Consider the following 23534-nt stretch of genomic DNA (forward strand, 5'->3'; position numbering starts at 1 on the left):
GGTTAGAAACCAGGTGCTGCTGGACGGAGAGAGTAAGGGAGATAGCCAGAGGGAGGGGAGGGCTAAGGTCAGGTGTTAGAAACCAGGTACTGCTGGACGGAGAGTAAGGGAGATAGCCAGAGGGAGGGGAGGGCTACGGTCAGGGGTTAGAAACCAGGTACTGCTGGACGGAGAGTAAGGGAGATAACCAGAGGGAGGGGAGGGCTACGGTCAGGGGTTAGAAACCAGGTGCTGCTGGACGGAGAGAGTAAGGGAGATAGCCAGAGGGAGGGGAGGGCTACGGTCAGGGGTTAGAAACCAGGTACTGCTGGACGGAGAGTAAGGGAGATAGCCAGAGGGAGGGGAGGGCTACGGTCAGGGGTTAGAAACCAGGTACTGCTGGACGGAGAGTAAGGGAGATAGCCAGAGAGGAGGGGAGGGCTAAGGTCAGGGGTTAGAAACCAGGTGCTGCTGGACGGAGAGTAAGGGAGATAGCCAGAGGGAGGGGAGGGCTAAGGTCAGGGGATTAGAACCCAGGTACTGCTGGACGGAGAGAGTAAGGGAGATAGCCAGAGGGAGGGGAGGGCTAAGGTCAGGTGTTAGAAACCAGGTACTGCTGGACGGAGAGTAAGGGAGATAGCCAGAGGGAGAGGAGGGCTAAGGTCAGGGGTTAGAAACCAGGTACTGCTGGACGGAGAGTAAGGGAGATAGCCAGAGGGAGGGGAGGGCTACGGTCAGGGGTTAGAAACCAGGTACTGCTGGACGGAGAGTAAGGGAGATAGCCAGAGGGAGGGGAGGGCTAAGGTCAGGGGTTAGAAACCAGGTGCTGCTGGACGGAGAGTAAGGGAGATAGCCAGAGGGAGGGGAGGGCTAAGGTCAGGGGATTAGAACCCAGGTACTGCTGGACGGAGAGTAAGGGAGATAGCCAGAGGGAGGGGAGGGCTACGGTCAGGTGTTAGAAACCAGGTACTGCTGGACAGAGAGTACGGGAGATAGCCAGAGGGAGGGGAGGGCTAAGGTCAGGGGATTAGAACCCAGGTACTGCTGGACGGAGAGTAAGGGAGATAACCAGAGGGAGGGGAGGGCTAAGGTCAGGGGATTAGAACCCAGGTACTGCTGGACGGAGAGTAAGGGAGATAGCCAGAGGGAGGGGAGGGCTACGGTCAGGGGTTAGAAACCAGGTACTGCTGGACGGAGAGTAAGGGAGATAGCCAGAGGGAGGGGAGGGCTACGGTCAGGGGTTAGAAACCAGGTACTGCTGGACGGAGAGTAAGGGAGATAACCAGAGGGAGGGGAGGGCTAAGGTCAGGGGATTAAAACCAGGTGCTGCTGGACGGAGAGAGTAAGGGAGATAGCCAGAGGGAGGGGAGGGCTAAGGTCAGGTGTTAGAAACCAGGTACTGCTGGACGGAGAGTAAGGGAGATAGACAGAGGGAGGGGAGGGCTACGGTCAGGGGTTAGAAACCAGGTACTGCTGGACGGAGAGTAAGGGAGAGGAGGGCTAAGGTCAGGGGTTAGAAACCAGGTACTGCTGGACGGAGAGTAAGGGAGATAGCCAGAGGGAGGGGAGGGCTAAGGTCAGGGGATTAGAACCCAGGTACTGCTGGACGGAGAGTAAGGGAGATAGCCAGAGGGAGGGGAGGGCTACGGTCAGGGGTTAGAAACCAGGTGCTGCTGGACGGAGGGGTATTACCTGCTAGGATGGATTTGTGTGCCTTAAACTCCTGCCCTCCCACATAACGGGAACTAGTAGTTTAGTTGTAATGGTGTATTAGTAGTGTCATAGTAGTAGTGGTGTAGTAGTAGTGGTGGTGTAGTAGTAGTGGTGTAGTAGTAATGGTGGGATAGTAATAGTGGTGGTGGTGTAGTAGTAGTGGTGTAGTAGTAGTGGTGGTGTTGTAGTAGTGGTGGTGGTGTAGTAGTAGTGGTGTTGTATTAGTGGTGGTGTAGTAGTAGTAGTGGTGTAGTAGTGGTGGTGGTGTAGTAGTAGTGGTGGTGTAGTAGTAGTGGTGTTGTATTAGTAGTGGTGGTGTAGTAGTAGTAGTGGTGGTGTAGTAGTAGTGGTGGTGTTGTATTAGTGGTGGTGTAGTAGTAGTAGTGGTGGTGTAGTAGTAGTGGTGGTGTTGTATTAGTGGTGGTGTAGTAGTAGTAGTGGTGTAGTAGTGGTGGTGTTGTATTAGTGGTGGTGTAGTAGTAGTGGTGGTGTAGTAGTAGTGGTGGGGTAGTATTAGTGGTGGTGGTGGTGTTGTATTAGTGGTGGTGTAGTAGTAGTGGTGGTGTAGTAGTAGTGGTGGTGGTGTAGTAGTAGTAGTGGTGGTGGTGTAGTAGTAGTGGTGGTGTAGTAGTAGTGGTGGTGTAGTAGTAGTGGTGGTGGTGTAGTAGTAGTGGTGGTGTAGTAGTAGTGGTGGTGTTGTATTAGTAGTGGTGGTGTAGTAGTAGTGGTGGTGTAGTAGTAGTGGTGGTGGTGTAGTAGTAGTGGTGTAGTAGTAGTGGTGGTGTAGTAGTAGTGGTGGTGTAGTAGTAGTGGTGGTGTAGTAGTAGTGGTGGTGTAGTAGTAGTGGTGGTGTAGTAGTGGTGGTGGTGTAGTAGTGGTGGTGGTGTAGTAGTAGTGGTGGTGTAGTAGTGGTGGTGTAGTAGTAGTAGTGGTGGTGTAGTAGTGGTGGTGTAGTAGTAGTAGTAGTGGTGTAGTAGTAGTGGTGGTGTAGTAGTAGTGGTGGTGTAGTAGTGGTGGTGTAGTAGTAGTGGTGGTGTAGTAGTAGTGGTGGTGTAGTAGTGGTGGTGTTGTAGTAGTAGTAGTGGTGTAGTAGTAGTGGTGGTGTAGTAGTGGTGGTGTAGTAGTAGTAGTGGTGTAGTAGTAGTGGTGGTGTAGTAGTAGTGGTGGTGTAGTAGAGGTGGTGTAGTAGTAGTGGTGGTGTAGTAATAGTGGTGGGATAGTAGTAGTGGTGGTGTAGTAGTAGTGGTGGTGTAGTAATAGTGGTGGGATAGTAGTAGTGGTGGTGTAGTAGTAGTGGTGGTGGTGTAGTAATGGTGGGATAGTAATAGTGGTGGGATAGTAGTAGTGGTGGTGTAGTAGTAGTGGTGGTGTAGTAGTAATGGTGGTGTAGTAATAGTGGTGGGATAGTAGTAGTGGTGGTGTAGTAGTAGTGGTGGTGTAGTAGTAATGGTGGGATAGTAATAGTGGTGGGATAGTAGTAGTGGTGGTGTAGTAGTAGTAATGGTGGGATAGTAGTGGTGGTGTCGTAGTAGTGGTGGTGTAGTAGTAATGGTGGGATAGTAATAGTGGTGGGATAGTAGTAGTGGTGGTGTAGTAGTAGTGGTGGTGTAGTAGTAATGGTGGTGTAGTAATAGTGGTGGGATAGTAGTAGTGGTGGTGTAGTAGTAGTAATGGTGGGATAGTAATAGTGGTGGGATAGTAATAGTGGGGGTGTAGTAGTAATGGTGGGGTAGTGGTGGGGTAGTAGTAGTGGTGGTGTAGTAGTAGTGGTGGTGTAGTAGTAGTAATGGTGGGATAGTAATAGTGGTGGGATAGTAGTAGTGGTGGTGTAGTAGTAATGGTGGTGTTGTCGTAATAGTGGGGGTGTAGTAGTAAAGGTGGGGTAGTAGTAGTGGTGGTGTAGTAGTAGTATTGTAATAGTAGTAGAAGTAGTGTATTTGTGGTGTAGTAGTAGCAGCGGTGGTGTAGTATTGTAATAGTAGTAGACGTAGTGTATTTGTGACGTGGTAGTAGTCGTAGTAATAGTGTAGCAGTAGTGTATTCGTGATGTAGTATTAGTAGTGTAGCAGTAGTTTAGTAGTGGTGTATTAGTGGTGTAGTAGTAGTGTATAGATGGTGTAGTAGCAGAAGTAGTGGAGCAGTAGTTTATTAGTGGTGTTGTAGTAGTAGTAGCAGTAGAAGGAGTGTATTAGTGGTGTAGTACTAGTAGTGTAGCAAAGTTTAGTAGTAGTAGTGTATTCCTGATGTAGAAGTGTATCAGTAGTGTATTAGTGGTGTACTAGTAGTATTGCAATAGTAATAGTAGTAGTAGTATTATAGTCATAGTAGTTGTGTAGTAATAGTAAAAGTGGCGTATTAGTGGTGAAGTAGTAGTAGTGTAGCAGTAGTTTAGTACTAGTGTATTAGTGATGTAGTAGTAGTAGTAGTTTAGTAGTGGTGTAGTAGTAGTAGTAGTACTAGTGTTGCAGTTGTATTTGTGTAGTACTGGTAGCGTTGTAGTAATGGTGTAGTAGTAAAGGTGCAGTAGTAAAGGTACATTATTAGTGGTATAGTAGCAGTGTAGTAGTAGTTGCATAATAATGGTGTAGTAGAAGTCTTAGCAGTATGGTGGTATATGTAGTTGTGGTGTCGTAGCTGTGTAGTAGTAGTGTAGCAGTAGTGCAGGTGTAGTAGGAGTAGCAATGTAGCAGTGATGGAGTAGTAGTGTAGTGGTAAGGTAGGAGTAGGAAGTGTGTATTGGTAATGGTGTAGTAGCGTAGTAGTAATGGTGCAGTAGCATAGTAGTAGTGAAGTGGTAATGGAGTAGTAGTAGTAAATGAGTGGTGTAGAAGTAATGTAGTAGCAGTAGTAGTAGAGGTGTAGTAGTAGTATTGAAGTAGTAGTAGAAGTGGTGCATTAGTGGTGGTGTAGTGTAGCAGTAGTATAGTGGTGGTGCAGTAGTAGTATTGTAGTAGTGGTGTAGTAGCAGAAGAAGTAGTGTATTAGTAGTGTAGCAGTAGTATAGTGGTGGTGCAGTAGTAGTATTGTAGTAGTGGTGTAGTAGCAGAAGAAGTAGTGTATTAGTAGTGTAGCAGTAGTATTGTGGTGGTGCAGCAGTAGTATTGTAGTAGTGTAGCAGTAGTGTAGTGGTGGTGCAGTAGTAGTGTATTAGTGATGTAGTAATAGTAGTGTGGCTGTAGTTTAGTAGAGTGTATTAGTGGTGTAGTAGTAGTATTGTAGTAGAGGTAGTGTATTGGTGGTGTAGTAGTATTGTAGTAGTAGTGTAGTAGAGGTAGTGTATTGGTGGTGTAGTAGTAGTAGTAGTAGTGTAGTAGTAGTAGTAGACGTAGTGTTGTAGTAGTAGAAGAAATGTATTGGTGGTGTAGTAGTAGTTGTGTAGCAGTAGTTTAGTAGTAGTAGAAGTAGTGTAGTAGTAGTAGTAGTGTTGTAGTAGTAGTATTGTAGTAGAGGTAGTGTATTGGTGGTGTAGTAGTAGTGTTGTAGTAGTAGAAGAAATGTATTGGTGGTGTAGTAGTAGTTGTGTAGCAGTAGTTTAGTAGTAGTAGTAGTAGTAGTAGTAGTAGTAGTAGTGTATTAGTGATGTAGTAGTAGAAGTAGTGTAGTAGTAGTGTAGCAGTAGTTTAGTAGTAGTGTAGTAGTAGTTGTAGTGTTGTAGTAGGTGTAGTAGTAGTAGTAGCAGCAGTATTGTATTAGTAGTAGTAGTGTTGTAGTAGAAGTAATGTCTTAGTGGTAGTGTAGCAATGGTGTAGTATTAGTAGCGGTGTAGTAGTATATTAGTAGTAGTAGCAGTGTATTCCTGCCCGCTTGACCCTATCCCCTCCTCTCTTCTCCAGACCATTTCCGGAGACCTTCTCCCTTACCTCACCTCGCTCATCAACTCATCCTTGACCGCTGGCTACGTCCCTTCCGTCTTCAAGAGAGCGAGAGTTGCACCCCTGCTGAAAAAACCTACACTCGATCCCTCCGATGTCAACAACTACAGACCAGTATCCCTTCTTTCTTTTCTCTCCAAAACTCTCGAACGTGCCGTCCTTGGCCAGCTCTCCCGCTATCTCTCTCAGAATGACCTTCTTGATCCAAATCAGTCAGGTTTCAAGACTAGTCATTCAACTGAGACTGCTCTTCTCTGTATCACGGAGGCGCTCCGCACTGCTAAAGCTAACTCTCTCTCCTCTGCTCTCATCCTCCTAGACCTATCGGCTGCCTTCGATACTGTGAACCATCAGATCCTCCTCTCCACCCTCTCCGAGTTGGGCATCTCTGGCGCGGCCCACGCTTGGATTGCGTCCTACCTGACAGGTCGCTCCTACCAGGTGGCGTGGCGAGAATCTGTCTCCTCACCACGTGCTCTCACCACTGGTGTCCCCCAGGGCTCTGTTCTAGGCCCTCTCCTATTCTCGCTATACACCAAGTCACTTGGCTCTGTCATAACCTCACATGGTCTCTCCTATCATTGCTATGCAGACGACACACAATTAATCTTCTCCTTTCCCCCTTCTGATGACCAGGTGGCGAATCGCATCTCTGCATGTCTGGCAGACATATCAGTGTGGATGACGGACCACCACCTCAAGCTGAACCTCGGCAAGACGGAGCTGCTCTTCCTCCCGGGGAAGGACTGCCCGTTCCATGATCTCGCCATCACGGTTGACAACTCCATTGTGTCCTCCTCCCAGAGCGCTAAGAACCTTGGCGTGATCCTGGACAACACCCTGTCGTTCTCAACTAACATCAAGGCGGTGGCCCGTTCCTGTAGGTTCATGCTCTACAACATCCGCAGAGTACGACCCTGCCTCACACAGGAAGCGGCGCAGGTCCTAATCCAGGCACTTGTCATCTCCCGTCTGGATTACTGCAACTCGCTGTTGGCTGGGCTCCCTGCCTGTGCCATTAAACCCCTACAACTCATCCAGAACGCCGCAGCCCGTCTGGTGTTCAACCTTCCCAAGTTCTCTCACGTCACCCCGCTCCTCCGCTCTCTCCACTGGCTTCCAGTTGAAGCTCGCATCCGCTACAAGACCATGGTGCTTGCCTACGGAGCTGTGAGGGGAACGGCACCTCAGTACCTTCAGGCTCTGATCAGGCCCTACACCCAAACAAGGGCACTGCGTTCATCCACCTCTGGCCTGCTCGCCTCCCTACCACTGAGGAAGTACAGTTCCCGCTCAGCCCAGTCAAAACTGTTCGCTGCTCTGGCACCCCAATGGTGGAACAAACTCCCTCACGACGCCAGGACAGCGGAGTCAATCACCACCTTCCGGAGACACCTGAAACCCCACCTCTTCAAGGAATACCTAGGATAGGATAAAGTAATCCTTCTGACCCCCCCCCCCCCTTAAAAGATTTAGATGCACTATTGTAAAGTGGCTGTTCCACTGGATGTCATAAGGTGAATGCACCAATTTGTAAGTCGCTCTGGATAAGAGCGTCTGCTAAATGACTTAAATGTAAATGTAAATGTAGTAGTATATTAGTAGTAGTATCAGTGTATTAGTGGTGTAGTAGTAGTAGTATATTAGTAGTAGAAGTATATTAGTAGTAGTAGTGTATTAGAGATGTAGTAGTAGTGTATTAATGGTGGTGTAGTATTAGTAGCGCATTAGTGGTGTAGTAGTAGTGGTGGTGTAGTAGTAGTGGTGGTGTAGTAGTAGTGGTGGTGTAGTAGTAGTGGTGGTGTAGTAGCAATGGTGGTGTAGTAGTAGTGGTGGTGTAGTAGTAATGGTGGTGTAGTAGTAGTGGTGGTGTAGTAGTAGTGGTGGTGTAGTAGTAATGGTGGTGTAGTAGTAGTGGTGGTGTAGTAGTAGTGGTGGTGTAGCAGTAGTGTTACCTGCCAGGATGGATTTGTGGGCCTTGAACTCCTGCCCCCCCACATAGAGGGAACAGTCAGTGAAGCGGGAACACTGCCACAGGTTCCCCAGGTCATCTGACAGCTGGCACTCTGGAACCTTCAGCATGTTCATGTTGGACTGACCAGAGATGTTCACAGAGTCCTGAACCACACTCACCTAGAATAAAATATAACATACAATACATTATCTATACATTTACATGATCAATACATTATCTATACATTTACATGATCAATACTATATCATGTTGGGCTGGCCAGAGATGTTCACAGAGTCCTGCACCACACTCACCTAGAACACAATACATTAATCTATACTAAAACACAAGTACTATGTGGACGGACACAATAATAGATGGTTTGGAGAGAATTTCTAAAGCCTTGTTCACACTGCAAGCCTTAATGCCCAATCAGTTTTGGAATACTGACTGTCCAAACAGCAAGTTAAAAGTGACATGGCTACGCTAGTTGTCTGAGTAATGATGTGTGTTTGCGCAGTAATGTAGGCTGATCGGTTGTGGTGCTCGTGCTTGCTATCACTCAGAAGTTATGTTGCAGCCCAAGGTGACAATGCCTGCCATGGACATTTTCCAGTTGCTTTGACAGACGACGCAACATATCCACTCCGCTGATCCTTAACACTGGGGCCCCACAAGGGTTTGTTCTCAGCCCCCTCCTGTACTCCCTGTTCACCCATGACTGCCCGGCCATGCACGCCTCCAACTCAATCATCAAGTTTGCAGACGACACTACAGTGGTAGGCTTGATTACCATCAATGACGAGACGGCCTACTGGGAGGAGGTGAGGGCCCTCTGAGTGTGGTGTCAGGAAAATAACCTCACACCCAATGTTAACAAAACAAAGGAGATGATCGAAGACTTCAGGAAACAGCAAAGGGAGCAGCACCAAATCCACATCGACGGAGATAGTAGTGGAGAAGGTGGAAAGTTAAGTTCCTCGGCGTACACATCACGGACAAACTGAAATGGTCCACCCACACAGACAGCATGGTGAAGAAGGCGCAGCAGCGCCTCTTCAACCTCAGGAGGCTGAAGAATTTCGGGCTTGTCACCAAAAACACTCACAAATGTTTACAGATGCACAATCGAGAGCATCCTGTCGGGCTGTATCACCGCCTGGTACGGCAACTGCTCCGCCCACAACCGTAAGGCTCTCCAGAGGGTAGTGAGGTCTGCACAATGCATCACCGGGGGCAAACTACCTGCCCTCCAGGACATCTACACCACCCGATGTCACAGGAAGGCCATAAAGATCATCAAGGACAACAACCACCCAAGCCACTGCCTGTTCACCCCGCTATCATCCAGAAGGCGAGGTCAGTACAGGTGCATCAAAGCTGGGACCGAGAAACTGAAAAACAGCTTCTATCTCAAGGCCATCAGACTGTTAAACAGCCACCACTAACATTTAGCGGCCGCTGCCAACATACTGACTCAACTCCAGCCACTTTAGTAATGGAAATTGATGGAAATTATGTAAAAATGTATCACTAGCCACTTTAAACAATGCCACTTAATATAATGTTTACATACCCTACATTACTCATCTCATATGTATATACTGTACTCTATATCATCTACTGCATCTTGCCATCTTTATGTAATACATGTATCACTAGCCACTTTAAACTATGCCACTTTATGTTTACATACCCTACATTACTCATCTCATATGTATAGACTGTACTCTATACCATCTACTGCATCTTGCCTATGCCGTTCTGTACCATCACTCATTCATATATCTTTATGTACATATTCTTTATCCCTTTACACTTGTGTGTATAAGGTAGTAGTTGTGGAATTGTTAGGTTAGATTACTTGTTGGTTATTACTGCATTGTCGGAACTAGAAGCACAAGCATTTCGCTACACTCGCATTAACATCTGCTAACCATGTGTATGTGACAAATAAAATTTGATTTGATTTGATAACCAGCTCTGCTAGGGCAAGTAAAATGGTCAGAGTGAGCGGTTCTCTCATTTGTGTCTGGAAGTAGCTAGCCAACGTTAGCCAGTCAACAGGTCTATCCTCTCCCCTGCCTGCCTATGACCACCAGAGCCAAGACCACACCACCAGAGCCAAGACCACACCACCAGAGCCAAGACCACACCACCAGAGCCAAGACCACACCACCAGAGCCAAGACCACACCACCAGAGCCAAGACCACACTAGCCCCCCAGCAACACCACCTCCAGACTGCTGAGAGACAGGCTGGCTCTGTTAGAGGTATGGGTTACTGAGCTGAAGGAGCAGTCCCCCAGCTACACCACCTCCAGACAGGCTGGCTCTGTTAGAGGTATGGATTACTGAGCTGAAGGAGCAGCCCCCCAGATACACCACCTCCAGACTGCTGAGAGACAGGCTGGCTCTGTTAGAGGTATGGGTTACTGAGCTGAAGGAGCAGTCCCTCAGCTACACCACCTCCAGACTGCTGAGAGACAGGCTGGCTCTGTTAGAGGTATGGGTTACTGAGCTGAAGGAGCAGTCCCCCCAGCTACACCACCTCCAGACAGGCTGGCTCTGTTAGAGGTATGGGTTACTGAGCTGAAGGAGCAGTCCCCCCAGCTACACCACCTCCAGACTGCTGAGAGACAGGCTGGCTCTGTTAGAGGTATGGGTTACTGAGCTGAAGGAGCAGTCCCCCAGCTACACCACCTCCAGACTGCCCAGCTACACCACCTCCAGACTGCTGAGAGACAGGCTGGCTCTGTTAGAGGTATGGGTTACTGAGCTGAAGGAGCAGTCCCCCAGCTACACCACCTCCAGACAGGCTGGCTCTGTTAGAGGTATGGGTTACTGAGCTGAAGGAGCAGTCCCCCAGCTACACCACCTCCAGACTGCTGAGAGACAGGCTGGCTCTGTTAGAGGTATGGGTTACTGAGCTGAAGGAGCAGTCCCCCCAGCTACACCACCTCCAGACTGCTGAGAGACAGGCTGGCTCTGTTAGAGGTATGGGTTACTGAGCTGAAGGAGCAGTCCCCCAGCTACACCACCTCCAGACTGCTGAGAGACAGGCTGGCTCTGTTAGAGGTATGGGTTACTGAGCTGAAGGAGCAGTCCCCCAGCTACACCACCTCCAGACTGCTGAGAGACAGGCTGGCTCTGTTAGAGGTATGGGTTACTGAGCTGAAGGAGCAGTCCCTCAGCTACACCACCTCCAGACTAGGCTGGCTATGTTAGAGGTATGGGTTACTGAGCTGAAGGAGCAGCCCCCCAGCTACACCACCTCCAGCCCAGACACAGAGCTTCTACAGGACCAGATCAACCAGTGCAGGACCCAGCTGAAGAACTCTGTCTAGGAGCTGAGAGAGAGCCTTACCACAGCTCATGAGGAGGTAAAGGTCACCGTGAGGAGAGAGCCTGACCACAGCTCATGAGGAGGTAAAGGTCACTATGAGGAGATAGCCTTACCACAGCTCTGGAGGAGGTAAAGGTCACCGTGAGGAGAGAGCCTGACCACAGCTCTTGAGGAGGTAAAGGTCACCTTGAGGAGGTAAAGGTCACCATGAGGATAGAGCCTTACCACAGCTCTTGAGGAGGTAAAGGTCACCATGAGGAGAGAGCCTTACCACAGCTCTTGAGGAGGTAAAGGTCACCATGAGGAGAGAGCCTTACCACAGCTCTTGAGGAGGTAAAGGTCACCATGAGGAGAGCCTTACCACAGCTCTTGAGGAGGTAAAGGCCACCATGAGGAGAGAGCCTTACCACAGCTCTTGAGGAGGTAAAGGTCACCATGAGGAGAGCCTTACCACAGCTCTTGAGGAGGTAAAGGCCACCATGAGGAGAGAGCCTTACCACAGCTCTTGAGGAGGTAAAGGTCACCATGAGGAGAGCCTTACCACAGCTCTTGAGGAGGTAAAGGCCACCATGAGGAGAGCCTTACCACAGCTCTTGAGGAGGTAAAGGCCACCATGAGGAGAGCACTAGTGCAGGTAAAGGAGGATATGGTAAAGGAGTTGTCTGTCATCAAGAGGGTGCTGCAGCACAGAGAACAGACTGTAGAGACTCCTGGAGAGAAGCTGCAGAAAGTCAACGCTGACATCACCAGAGGGTGTGGCCTACTCCCAAACGTGCACATTGCTCACCACCCAACAATCACCCCAGAGCATCTGCACGACCACTCCCACCTGAGGAAGCAGACAGTAGGGATGTTTGCCAAGTCTCTAAAGGACGTGGCACTTGGTAGACAAACACCCCATGATGTACTGGGCAGAGGACCACCCAGAGACCCCTACCAGACCACTGCACCGAGGAGCCCCAGGCCCCCTCAACGCCCCACCAGGCCCAGCCTACTACCCCGCACCAGACCACCACCTCTACCAGACCAGAGAGGAAGCCCCAGGGCCCAGATCTGGCCCCCCTCCACTCCAGAGGGCCCAACAGCAGGACCAGCGCAGCTACGCAGAGGTCGTCAGAGGACAAGAGAACCCTGTAGGATTGAGTGAGATTAAACAGCTCCTCCAATACATCTGCACTAAACACACACAGATGCATGCACACACACGCATGCACGTTACCTGTTATCCTGTTTATCTCACTCCTAACAACTTATTAGTTAGTAGTTACTGTATTTCTGACTGTGCTATTCTTCCTTTTTGCAACATGGAATCACTATCAGTTAGCATGTGGAACATTCAGGGCCTAAACTCATCAACCTTTGGACTGAAGAGTTTAGCACTGGAGTTCAACAAACATCTGAAAGATGTTGACGTCATCATTCTGCAGGAGACATGGTGTAAGGCTGACATTGTCACTCACTGTCCCACAGGCTACAGAGAGGTCATTGTGCCATCACAGAAACACAGCTCTGTCAATAGAGGCAGAGACTCTGGAGGACTGATCATTTGGTACAAATCCGAACTACAAAATCGAATTGATCCCCTCAAAATTGGTAAATATCACATTTGGTTAAAACTGAAAAAAAAACTTCTACTGACAGAAAAATATGTGCTCCTTTGCGCAATATATATCCCCTCTCAGAATCCCCATATTACTCAGAGGAGATCTTCCCCACCCTTGAGAAAGACGTGCCATTTCCAGGCCCAGGGAAATGTGCTCATCTGTGGGGACAAATGCTCTCACAGGAACACTACCTGATCTAACAACCACATGAGGGGACAGCTTTATTACAGGCCATACTGTTTCTAACTGTCTTCATCTCCCCCATAGAAACAACAGTGACAGCACCATCAACAAAAACGGAAGGGATCTGTTGCAGCTCTGTAGAAGCCTGGGTCTGTACTTTGTCAATGGTAGGTTACGGGTGGACTCTTTGGGGAGATTCACCTACTGCTCACCTCTTGGACACAGTACAGTAGGCTATATGATTACAGACATTGACCATTTGTCTCTCAGCTCATTCACTGTCAAGCCACTAACACCTCTGTCTGATCACAGCCAAATTACGTTTTTCCTCAAAAGAACAGACATGGAAACAACCACACATTCACAGCCCAGTAAGCTGTACAACATCAGAAATTCACACAGATGGGCCCAAAACAGCACAGAAGAATACCAGAAAGCAACCTGTAACCAAAATATCCAAACACTCTTAGATAACGAGCTCCTGGTCAGTAATTGGGGAGTCCAGTGGATTTTGATTGTCCTTTAGCTTTTTCTAATCCACATTCACTCACAGTAAAGAAGGCATCAATCTAGCAGTAAAAACATCAACTATATATTCAGGCAAATGGCAAAAGAAGCACAATTGAAATTGATAAAAATAAAACATAAAAGACCACAGATGACAACTGACGTTTGATGCAGATTGTGCTTTTGGTTGGATAATGTTCTACGTTTTATCCTTATAATTTTACAGAGACCCAAATAATGGTGAATTACGCCTTCATTACTGTGAGACTTTAAAACTCTATAAACGTACATTCAGAACCAAAAAAGCACAGTACAACAGCAAGCAGCTGACACTAATTGAGGAATCCATAAACACAAACAACTTCTGGCAAAATTGGAACAAGAGGAATTAGCGATACAAAAGGGTGACATAAGGACAACCCATTTAAAAAAACTCGACAACACCGTTCAAATTAACACTAACGCAGAACAACGCCAAATTCATGAGAAGTTGAATGGATTAGAAAAAGCTAAAGGACAATCAAAATCCACTGGACTCCCCAATTACTGACCAGGAGCTCTATAAGAAACTTCAGGCCCTCAAATTTAAAAAACCATGCGGACTTGATGGTATCATAAATGAGATGCTCAAACTCACTAGTGCAAAATGTCAATTGACTATATTAAAACTGTTTAATTTGATCCTGAGTGTAGGTTATTTCCATGACATCTGGAATCAAGGACTCATAACCCGAATCTTTAAGAACAGAGACAAATTTGACCATAACAAGAGGCATTTGTGTGAACAGTAACCTGGGGAAGGTTTTCTGTAGGATTATAAATGTAAGAGTTCTAAACTTCCTTAACTTCTTGTGGAAGCTCAGCAAAAGTAAGAACAATTTATGATGTTATTTCGTATTTCTGTGGAAAATGTTGAGTCCTATTATTCGCGTTTTGGCAGCCGCTGTCTCGCTATAACGTAAGCTGTTTGTTATGGTAAAGTTATTCACAAACCTGTTCTACTAACACACTGAAGCCTCAGGACCAGAACATGAAGAATAAACCAAATTACAACATAGCCCCCCCCAAAATACATTACTTATTGGGAAATACAAGCACCAAGCAAAATGCAGTGCTATCTGGCCCTAAATTGACAGTACACCGTGGCAAACTATTTGACCATGGTTACTGAACAGAACCTTAGAAAAACCTAAACAAAGTACAGGCTCAGTGAGCACAGCCTTGCCATTGAGAAGGGTAGACACAGGAAAACCTGGCTCCCTGTAGAGGAAAGGCTGTGCAACCACTGCACAACAGCAGAACCTGAGACAGAGCTGCATTTCCTAACAAAATGTAAAAAATATAAAACAATTAGAGTGTGTAATTTCCACAAATTTGAAACCCTTATTCAAGGTTTCAAAGACCTCTCTGATGAGGATAGGCTACCCGTCCTGTTGGGAGAGGACGCAGAGAGCTGTGGGTTGGCAGCGCACTACATTGCTGCCTGCCATAAGATGAGGGACAGTGTCTGACAGACCAATCAACCTGCACATGTCCTCTACTGTATGCTGTATGTATGTTGAATGTATGGTTATTTTGACCCTTGTTTATTGTTGTTACTGTTCATATTGTAAATATTCATGCCAATAAAGCAAATTGAAAGAGAGAGAGAAGTGTGGATACTCTGTTAACTACCCTAGAGAGAGAAAACTGTGAAAACAATGTACTGAGCAAATGTCAAATCGGCTTTTTACCAAATTATCGTACGAAAGACCACGTATTCACCCTGCACACCCTAATTGACAAACAAACAAACCAAAACAATGGCAAAGTCTTCTCATGCTTTTTTGATTTCAAAAAAGCTTTTGACTCAATTTGGCGGAAAGTGGTGTTGAGGGAAAAACATACGTCATTATAAAATCCATGTACACAAACAACAAGTGTGCGGTTAAAATGCGCACATTTCTTCCCACAGGGCTGTGGGGTGAGACAGGGATGCAGGTTAAGCCCCACCCTCTTCAACATATATATCAACAAATTGGCGAGGGCACTAGAACAGTCTGCAGCACCCGGCCTCACCCTACTAGAATCTGAAGTCAAATGTCTACTGTTTGCTGATGATCTGGTGCTTCTGTCCCCAACCAAGGAGGGTCTACAGCAGCACCTAGATCTTCTGCACAGATTCTGTCAGACCTGGACCCTGACAGTAAATCTCAGTAATCCAAAATAATGGTGTTCCAAAAAAGGTACAAATACAAATTCCATCGAGACACCGTTGCCCTAGAGCACACAAAAAACTATACATACCTCGGCCTAAACATCAGCGCCACAGGTAACTTCCACAAAGCTGTGAACGATCTGAGAGACAAGGCAAGAAGAACATTCTATGCCATCAAAAGGAACATAAAATTCAACATACCAATTAGGATCTGGCTAAAAATACTTGAATCAGTTATAGAACCCATTGCCCTTTATGGTTGTAAGGTTTGGGGTCCGCTTGCTGACCAACCAAGATTTCACAAAATGGGATTAACACCAAATTGGGACTCAGCATGCAGAATTCTGCAAAAATAACTTCTGTGTACAACGTAGAACACCAAATAATGCATGCAGAGCAGAATTAGGCCGATACCACTAATTATCAAAATCCAGAAAAGAGCCATTCAATTCTACAACCACCTAAAAGGAAGCGATTCCCAAACCTTCCATAACAAAGCCATCACCTACATAGAGATGAACCTGGAGAAGAGTCCCCTAAGCAAGCTCGTCCTGGGGCTCTGTTCACAAACAGAAACAGACCCCAGAGCCCCAGGACAGCAACACAATTAGACCCAACCAAATCATGAGAAAACAAAAAGATAATTACTTGAAACATTGGAAAGAATTAACAAAAAAACTGAGCAAACTAGAATGCTATTTAGCCCTAAACAGAGAGTACACAGTGGCAGAATACCTGACCACTGTGACTGACTCAAACTTAAGGAAAGCTTTGACTATGTACAGACTCAGTCAGCATAGCCTTGCTATTGAGAAAGGCCGCCGTAGGCAGACATGGCTCTCAAGAGAAGACAGGCTTTGTGCAAACTGCCCACAAAATGAGGTGGAAACTGAGCTGCACTTCCTAACCTCCTGCCAAATGTATGACTATATCAGAGACACATATTTCCCTCAGATTACATAGATCCACAAAGAATTTGAAAACAAACCCAATGTTGAGGGAGGGAGGGAGGGAGGGAGGGAGGGAGGGAGAGGGAGAGAGAGAGAGAGGGAGGGAGGGAGAGGGAGAGAGAGAGAGAGAGAGAGAGAGAGAGAGAGAGAGAGAGAGAGAGAGAGAGAGAGAGAGAGAGAGAGAGAGAGAGAGAGAGAGAGAGAGAGAGAGAGAGAGAGAGAGAGAGAGAGAGAGAGAGAGAGAGAGAGAGAGAGAGAGAGAGAGAGAGAGAGAGAGAGAGAGAGAGAGAGAGAGAGAGAGAGAGAGAGAGCTCACCCACAAGCCACAGATTGTACTCCTTATGGACTCAAACAGGAAATATATAGCAAAATAAACTTTTTTGCAAACACCCAGCGCCCCCTAGACCTTCTGTCTAAGGACCAACTAGGGTCACCCAGCCACATAACAATACACCCAGCGCACCCTAGACCTTCTGTCTAAGGACCAACTAGGTTCACCCAGCCACATAATAATACACCCAGCGCCCCCTAGACCTTCTGTCTGAGGACCAACTAGGTTCACCCAGCGCCCCCTAGACCTTCTGTCTGAGGACCAACTAGGGTCACCCAGCCACATAATAATACACCCAGCGCGCCCTAGACCTTCTGTCTGAGGACCAACTAGGTTCACCCAGCGCCCCCTAGACCTTCTGTCTGAGGACCAACTAGGGTCACCCAGCCACATAATAATACACCCAGCGCCCCCTAGACCTTCTGTCTGAGGACCAACTAGGTTCACCCAGCCACATAATAATACACCCAGCGCCCCCTAGACCTTCTGTCTGAGGACCAACTAGGGTCACCCAGCCACATAATAATACACCCAGCGCCCCCTAGACCTTCTGTCTGAGGACCAACTAGGTTCACCCAGCCACATAATAATACACCCAGCGCCCTAGACCTTCTGTCTGAGGACCAACTAGGGTCACCCAGCCACATAATAATACACAGTGTCTAAACTCTGGTGTCCAAACGCGAGTATATCCTGTGACTCAAAACCTAATGTCTACCTGGCCCACCACTCCACTCTGGACTTGAACAGCCCTTACGACCAGGTCCACTTATACAAGGCAGCAGTGCCCACCTTCACCCGGACCCTAAAGGACATCGCCCGCAACCGCAGCCCCATCACCTCACACCGGAGCAAAAGATCAATAGACACCCCACCCAGACCTGCGGTACCACCCCCTCGGACCTACACATAGAGGACACATGCCGAGAGGACCTACATCCAGAACACAGCACCACCATTCACATCCACACCCCCATCAATCAATAACCCCCCCCCAAACCAACCATGCCCACACCCCATACAGGCCCACTCAGATCAGACCTATGCCCCTCCTGCCCACCCCATGCCCCCCACTCCCGCAAAGAGGGCCTCAACATGAAAGTCACACATACGCCCGGATCTCAATCCCACTGACCACGTCTGGGACCTGTTGGATTGGAGGGTGAGGGCTAGGGCCATTCCTCCAGAAATGTCCGGGAACCTGCAGGTGCATTGGTGGAAGTGTGGGGTAACATCTCATAGCAAGAACTGGCAAATCTGATGCCGTCCATGAGGAGATGCACTGCTGTACGTAATGCAGCTGGTGGCCACATCAGATACTGACTGTTACTATTTTGACCCCCCCTTTTGTTCAAGGACACATTATTCCATTTCTGTTAGTCACATGTCTGTGGAACTTGTTCAGTTTATGTCTCAGTTGTCGAATCTTATGTTCATACAAATATTTAGAATATTTATAAACGAGTCATCCCGCGGTGTCTGCGATTGTACCCTGATGAAGACAGCTTGCCTGTCGAAACGTTGGTAAATTAAATATTTTTGCATCTGAGCTCCTGCGGCTCTCCTTTATTTTCAAGTTTTCTACTCCGCTAGCCAGCACCTCGCCTAAATAGGTGTGCGTTTCTTTTTCTTCTAGATCATACAAATATTTACACATGTTAAGTTTGCTGAAAATAAACGCAGTTGATAGTGGCCTGTGGGTAAGGTTAATGACCACCCCATAAATACCTTTCTCCCTTCCCTCTCTCTTGACTCTACAGAGGGACTCTTGAATAGCCTTTGTTAAACAGAGAGTCTGGGAACATCAAACAAGTGGAGGGAAAGGAACCATATTTCAGTAATAGAACCAGTTGAAAATATGCGTTGGTACTCAATGAATATGATGTCAGTTCGGTTGTCATCGGTCTACCACACAACGACGACACTACAGCGTTTCCCGTTCACCACCAGAGACACTCTTCAAAGGACAAAGGACTCTGTTGGGCAACACGGCCTTCCATCTACCACCAACCTATTGAAGCGCAGCTCAGAGTAAATATTTATTGCATTTTCCTTTTCCAAATGGGTGGTCATTTAAAATGCATAAGATTCTGTATTTACGATAGAGTAGCTGCCTACGGCCCGATAGAGACATCGCTTCTCCCTTTGTTCTTCAGTCTTCCCGCTCTTTCACTCAAACCCAGCCCCCTTTCCTTTGTGTAACCAGCTGTCATATCTGTTCCGTCCGCTAGGGACGTTTTCCTTTATGACATCATTTGTAATCAAGGTATGATTCATTCTGTGTATATGTAATTCTGTGTGATTAGTTAGGTATTGAGTAAATAAATAATTAAACCCAATTTTGTATTGCTGATTCAACTTGTTAGCCAGGGTTCGTGAAGATAACCAAGAATTTACAACTTTCAGATGAGACTGAAATAAGGTGACGATTAATATTGACTGCTATTGATGTAAAATATTACTAGGTCTTTAAGAGTTTATTCGGAAGATAACTGCTCTATAAATATTATTTCGTGGTGCCCCGACTTTCTAGTTAATTACATTTACATGATTAGCTTAATCAGGTAATATTAATTACAGAGAAAGGATTTTATGTAATAGCATGTCATATCACTTAATCCGGCATTGCCAAAGACACAACAACAGAGCTGGTGACAGAGCTGGTCTAACTGAGTCAGGTTTGTCGGCCTCATTGCTCGCACAAATTTTTTCAGTTCTGCCCACACATTTTCTATGGGATTGAGGTCAGGGCTTTGTGATGGCCACTCCAATACCTTGACCTTGTTGTCCTTAGGTCATTTTGCCACAACTTTGGAAGTATGCTTGGGGTCATTGTCCATTTGGAAGACCCATTTGCGACCAAGCTTTAACTTCCTGACTGATGTCTTAAGATGTTGCTTCAATATATCCACACAATTTTACTTCCTCATGATGCCATCTATTTTGTGAAGTGCACCAGTCTCTCCTGCAGCAAAGCACCCCCCCGTGCTTCACGGTTGGGATGGTGTTCTTCGGCTTGCAAGCCTCCCCCTTTTTCCTCCAAACATAACGATGGTCATTATGGCCAAAGAGTTCTATTTTTGTTTCATCAGACCAGAGGACATTTCTCCAAAAAGTACGATTTCTGTCCCCATGTGCAGTTGCAAACCGTAGTCTGGCTTTTTTATGGCGGTTTTGGAGCGACCTTGCTGAGTGACCTTTCAGGTTATGTCGATATAGGACTTGTTTTACTGTGGATATAGATACTTTTGTATCCTCCAGCATCTTCACAAGGTCCTTTGATGTTGTTCTGGGATTGATTTGCAATTTTCGCACCAAAGTACGTTCATCTTTAGGAGACAGAACGCGGTATGACGGCTCCGTGGTCCCATGGTGTTTATACTTGCGTACTATTGTTTGTACAGATGAACGTGGTACCTTTAGGCATTTGGAAATTGCTCCCAAAGATGAACCAGACTTGTGGAGGTCTACATTTTTTTTTCTGAGTTCTTGGCTGATTTCTTTTGATTTTCCCATGTCAAGCAAAGAGGCACTGAGTTTGAAGGTAGGCCTTGAAATACATCCACAGGTACACCTCAAATTATGTCAATTAGCCTATCAGAAGCTTCTAAAGCCATGACATCATTTTCTGGAATTTTCCAAGCTGTTTAAAGGCACAGTCAACTTAGTGTATGTAAACTTCTGACCCACTGGAATTGTGATACAGTGAATTATAAGTGAAATAATCTGTCTGTAAACAATTGTTGGAAAAATTACTTGTGTCATGCACAAAGTAGATGTCCTAACCGACTTGCCAAAACTATAGTTTGTTAACAAGACATTTGTGGAGTGGATGAAAAATGAGTTTTAATGACTACAACCTAAGTGAATGTAAACTTCCGACTTCAACTGTACATAGTCAATGGTAGGCTTAGAGGGGACTCCTACGGTAGGTACACCTCAACCCAGTCTCTCAGAGCGTTCACAGTCAACCCACTGATATCAGATCACAGCAAAATCACAGTCTACTTTTGTGTTTGTATTTATTATGGATCCCCATCAGGGGGGGGGGGGCTCCCGAGTGACGCAGCGGTCTAAGGCACAGTCTGTTCTGGACTTGGGGACTGTGAAGACACCTCTTGTGGCATGTCTTGTGGGGTATGCATTGTGTCCGAGCTGTGCGCCAGTAGCTCAAACAGACTGCTCGTTGCATTCAACATGTCAATACCTCTCACAAATAGTACTGATGAAGTCAATCTCTCCTTCACTTTGAGCCAGGAGAGATTGGCATGCATATTATTAATGTTAGCTCTCTGTGTACATCCAAGGGCCAGCTGTGCTGCCCTGTTCTGAGCCAATTGCAATTTTCCTAAGACCCTTTTTGTGGCACCTGACCACACGACTGAACAGTAGTCCAGGTGCGACAAAACTAGGGCCTGTAGGACCTGCCTTGTTGATAGTGTTGTTAAGAAGGTAGAGCAGTGCTTTATCATGGACAGACTTCTCCCCATTTTAGCTACTGTTGCATCAATATGTTTTGACCGTGACAGTTTACAATCCAGGGTTACTCCAAGCAGTTTAGTCACCTCAACTTGCTCAATTTCCACATTATTTATTACAAGATTGGGGTTTAGTGAATGATTTGTCTCAAATACAATGCTTTTAATTTTAGAAATATTTAGGACTAACTTATTCCTTGCTATCCACTCTGAAACTAACTGAAATTCTTTGTTAAGTGTTGCAGTAATTTTACTCGTTGTAGGAGCTGGCTTTACTCAAAGCCAGTGGCATGTCATTAGTAAAGATTGAAAAAAGTAATGGGCCTAGGCAGCTGCCCTGGGGAATTCCTGATTCTACCTGGATTATGTTGAAGAGGCTTCCATTAAAGAACACCCTCTGTGCTCTGTTAGACAGGTAACTCTTTATCCATAATATAACAGGTGGTTATAAAGCCAAAACACATGTGTTTTTCCAGCAGCAGACTATGATCGATAATGTCAAAAGCTGAACTGAAGTCTAACAAAACATATTTTTATCATCAATTCCTTGAACAGAGCTATGCTCAGCCATGAGGCATCAAAGCCAAAGGAACTGAATAATATTAATAAATGCTATAGATGAAAGGAAAGTAGTGTGGAAACCTACCAAAAAAACAATTAGGCAACAACAAATTCTATCCCTTTTAGACAACTTCTTGGACAAAAGATGCCACTGTAATAGTGAAGGTGTAAACTTGGCAGTAGAGAACTAAACAGTATATTTGACCTATCAGCTTCAAATCAAATCAAACTTTATGAATTACCTGTTGCACAACATTCGGCAGGCGTTGGTAACTGTTTCACCATACACTTGCGCTGAACGTTGTGCAACAGGTAATTCAGAAGTGTACCTATGTAGTTAGATGATTTGTCATTAAATGATTTAGATAGACATGCTTCTAATATCCGTACATGACCCGTGACTGACAATTTAAGTACGTTAGCTAAAACTGTCTATTTAAGTAGGCAATAGAAAAAAAGCCTGTCTATCATGTTCCTTGATTGGGTAAAGACGAACCGTCACTCCAAAACTAGTGGACCAATGGAGATTCATTGTCTACGCCTCCCTCTAAACCCCGCCCTTCCCGGAAAAATAATGCCAAAACTCGCAATCAAACAGACTGGCAGTGAAAACAAAGAAACAGACATCGAAAGCAAAGATATGAGTAGTGTAACCAAAAGGTAGTGCATGCAGACAAGAGCGTAGGCAAAATGTATTCAATAAGATTGTTTGCAAGGAAAGTTTAACCAAAAACTTTTTGAATTCGTTTGAAATACACTGCTCAAAAAAATAAAGGGAACACTTAAACAACACAATGTAACTCCAAGTCAATCACACTTCTGTGAAATCAAACTGTCCACTTAGGAAGCAACACTGATTGACAATACATTTCACATGCTGTTGTGCAAATGGAATAGACAACAGGTGGAAATTATAGGCAATTAGCAAGACACCCCCAATAAAGGAGTGGTTCTGCAGGTGGTGACCACAGACCACTTCTCAGTTCCTATGCTTCCTGGCTGATGTTTTGGTCACTTTTGAATGCTGGCGGTGCTTTCACTCTAGTGGTAGCATGAGACGGAGTCTACAACCCACACAAGTGGCTCAGGTAGTGCAGCTCATCCAGGATGGCACATCAATGCGAGCTGTGGCAAGAAGGTTTGCTGTGTCTGTCAGCGTAGTGTCCAGAGCATGGAGGCGGTACCAGGAGACAGGCCAGTACATCAGGAGACGTGGAGGAGGCCGTAGAAGGGCAACAACCCAGCAGCAGGACCGCTACCTCCGCCTTTGTGCAAGGAGGATTAGGAGGAGCACTGCCAGAGCCCTGCAAAATGACCTCCAGCAGGCCACAAATGTGCATGTGTCTGCTCAAACGGTCAGAAACAGACTCCATGAGGGTGGTATGAGGTCCCGACGTCCACAGGTGGGGGTTGTGCTTACAGCTCAACACCATGCAGGACGTTTGGCATTTGCCAGAGAACACCAAGATTGGCAAATTCGCCACTGGCGCCCTGTGCTCTTCACAGATGAAAGCAGGTTCACACTGAGCACATGTGACAGACGTGACAGAGTCTGGAGACGCCGTGGAGAACGTTCTGCTGCCTGCAACATCCTCCAGCATGACCGGTTTGGCGGTGGGTCAGTCATGGTGTGGGGTGGCATTTCTTTGGGGGGCCGCACAGCCCTCCATGTGCTCGCCAGAGGTAGCCTGACTGCCATTAGGTACCGAGATGAGATCCTCAGACCCCTTGTGAGACCATATGCTGGTGCGGTTGGCCCTGGGTTCTTTCTAATGCAAGACAATGCTAGACCTCATGTGGCTGGAGTGTGTCAGCAGTTCCTGCAAGAGGAAGGCATTGATGCTACGGACTGGCCCGCCC

At 46.5% G+C, this 23534-nt stretch overlaps 1 protein-coding gene across 2 annotated transcripts in view; it reads right to left on the bottom strand.

The window, feature by feature from the left end:
- LOC139539136 (speckle-type POZ protein-like A) overlaps window positions 1-23534 on the bottom strand; it is a 195715-nt gene that overhangs the window by 40811 nt on the left and 131370 nt on the right. For both annotated transcript variants that reach the window (XM_071341943.1, XM_071341944.1), the window contains one exon: window positions 7520-7697. In XM_071341943.1, coding sequence (XP_071198044.1) covers window positions 7520-7697 — 178 coding nt within the window. The remainder of the gene's footprint in view (window positions 1-7519; window positions 7698-23534) is intronic.

This window comes from Salvelinus alpinus, chromosome 14 (assembly GCF_045679555.1).
Source record: "Salvelinus alpinus chromosome 14, SLU_Salpinus.1, whole genome shotgun sequence".
Taxonomy (NCBI): domain Eukaryota; kingdom Metazoa; phylum Chordata; class Actinopteri; order Salmoniformes; family Salmonidae; genus Salvelinus; species Salvelinus alpinus.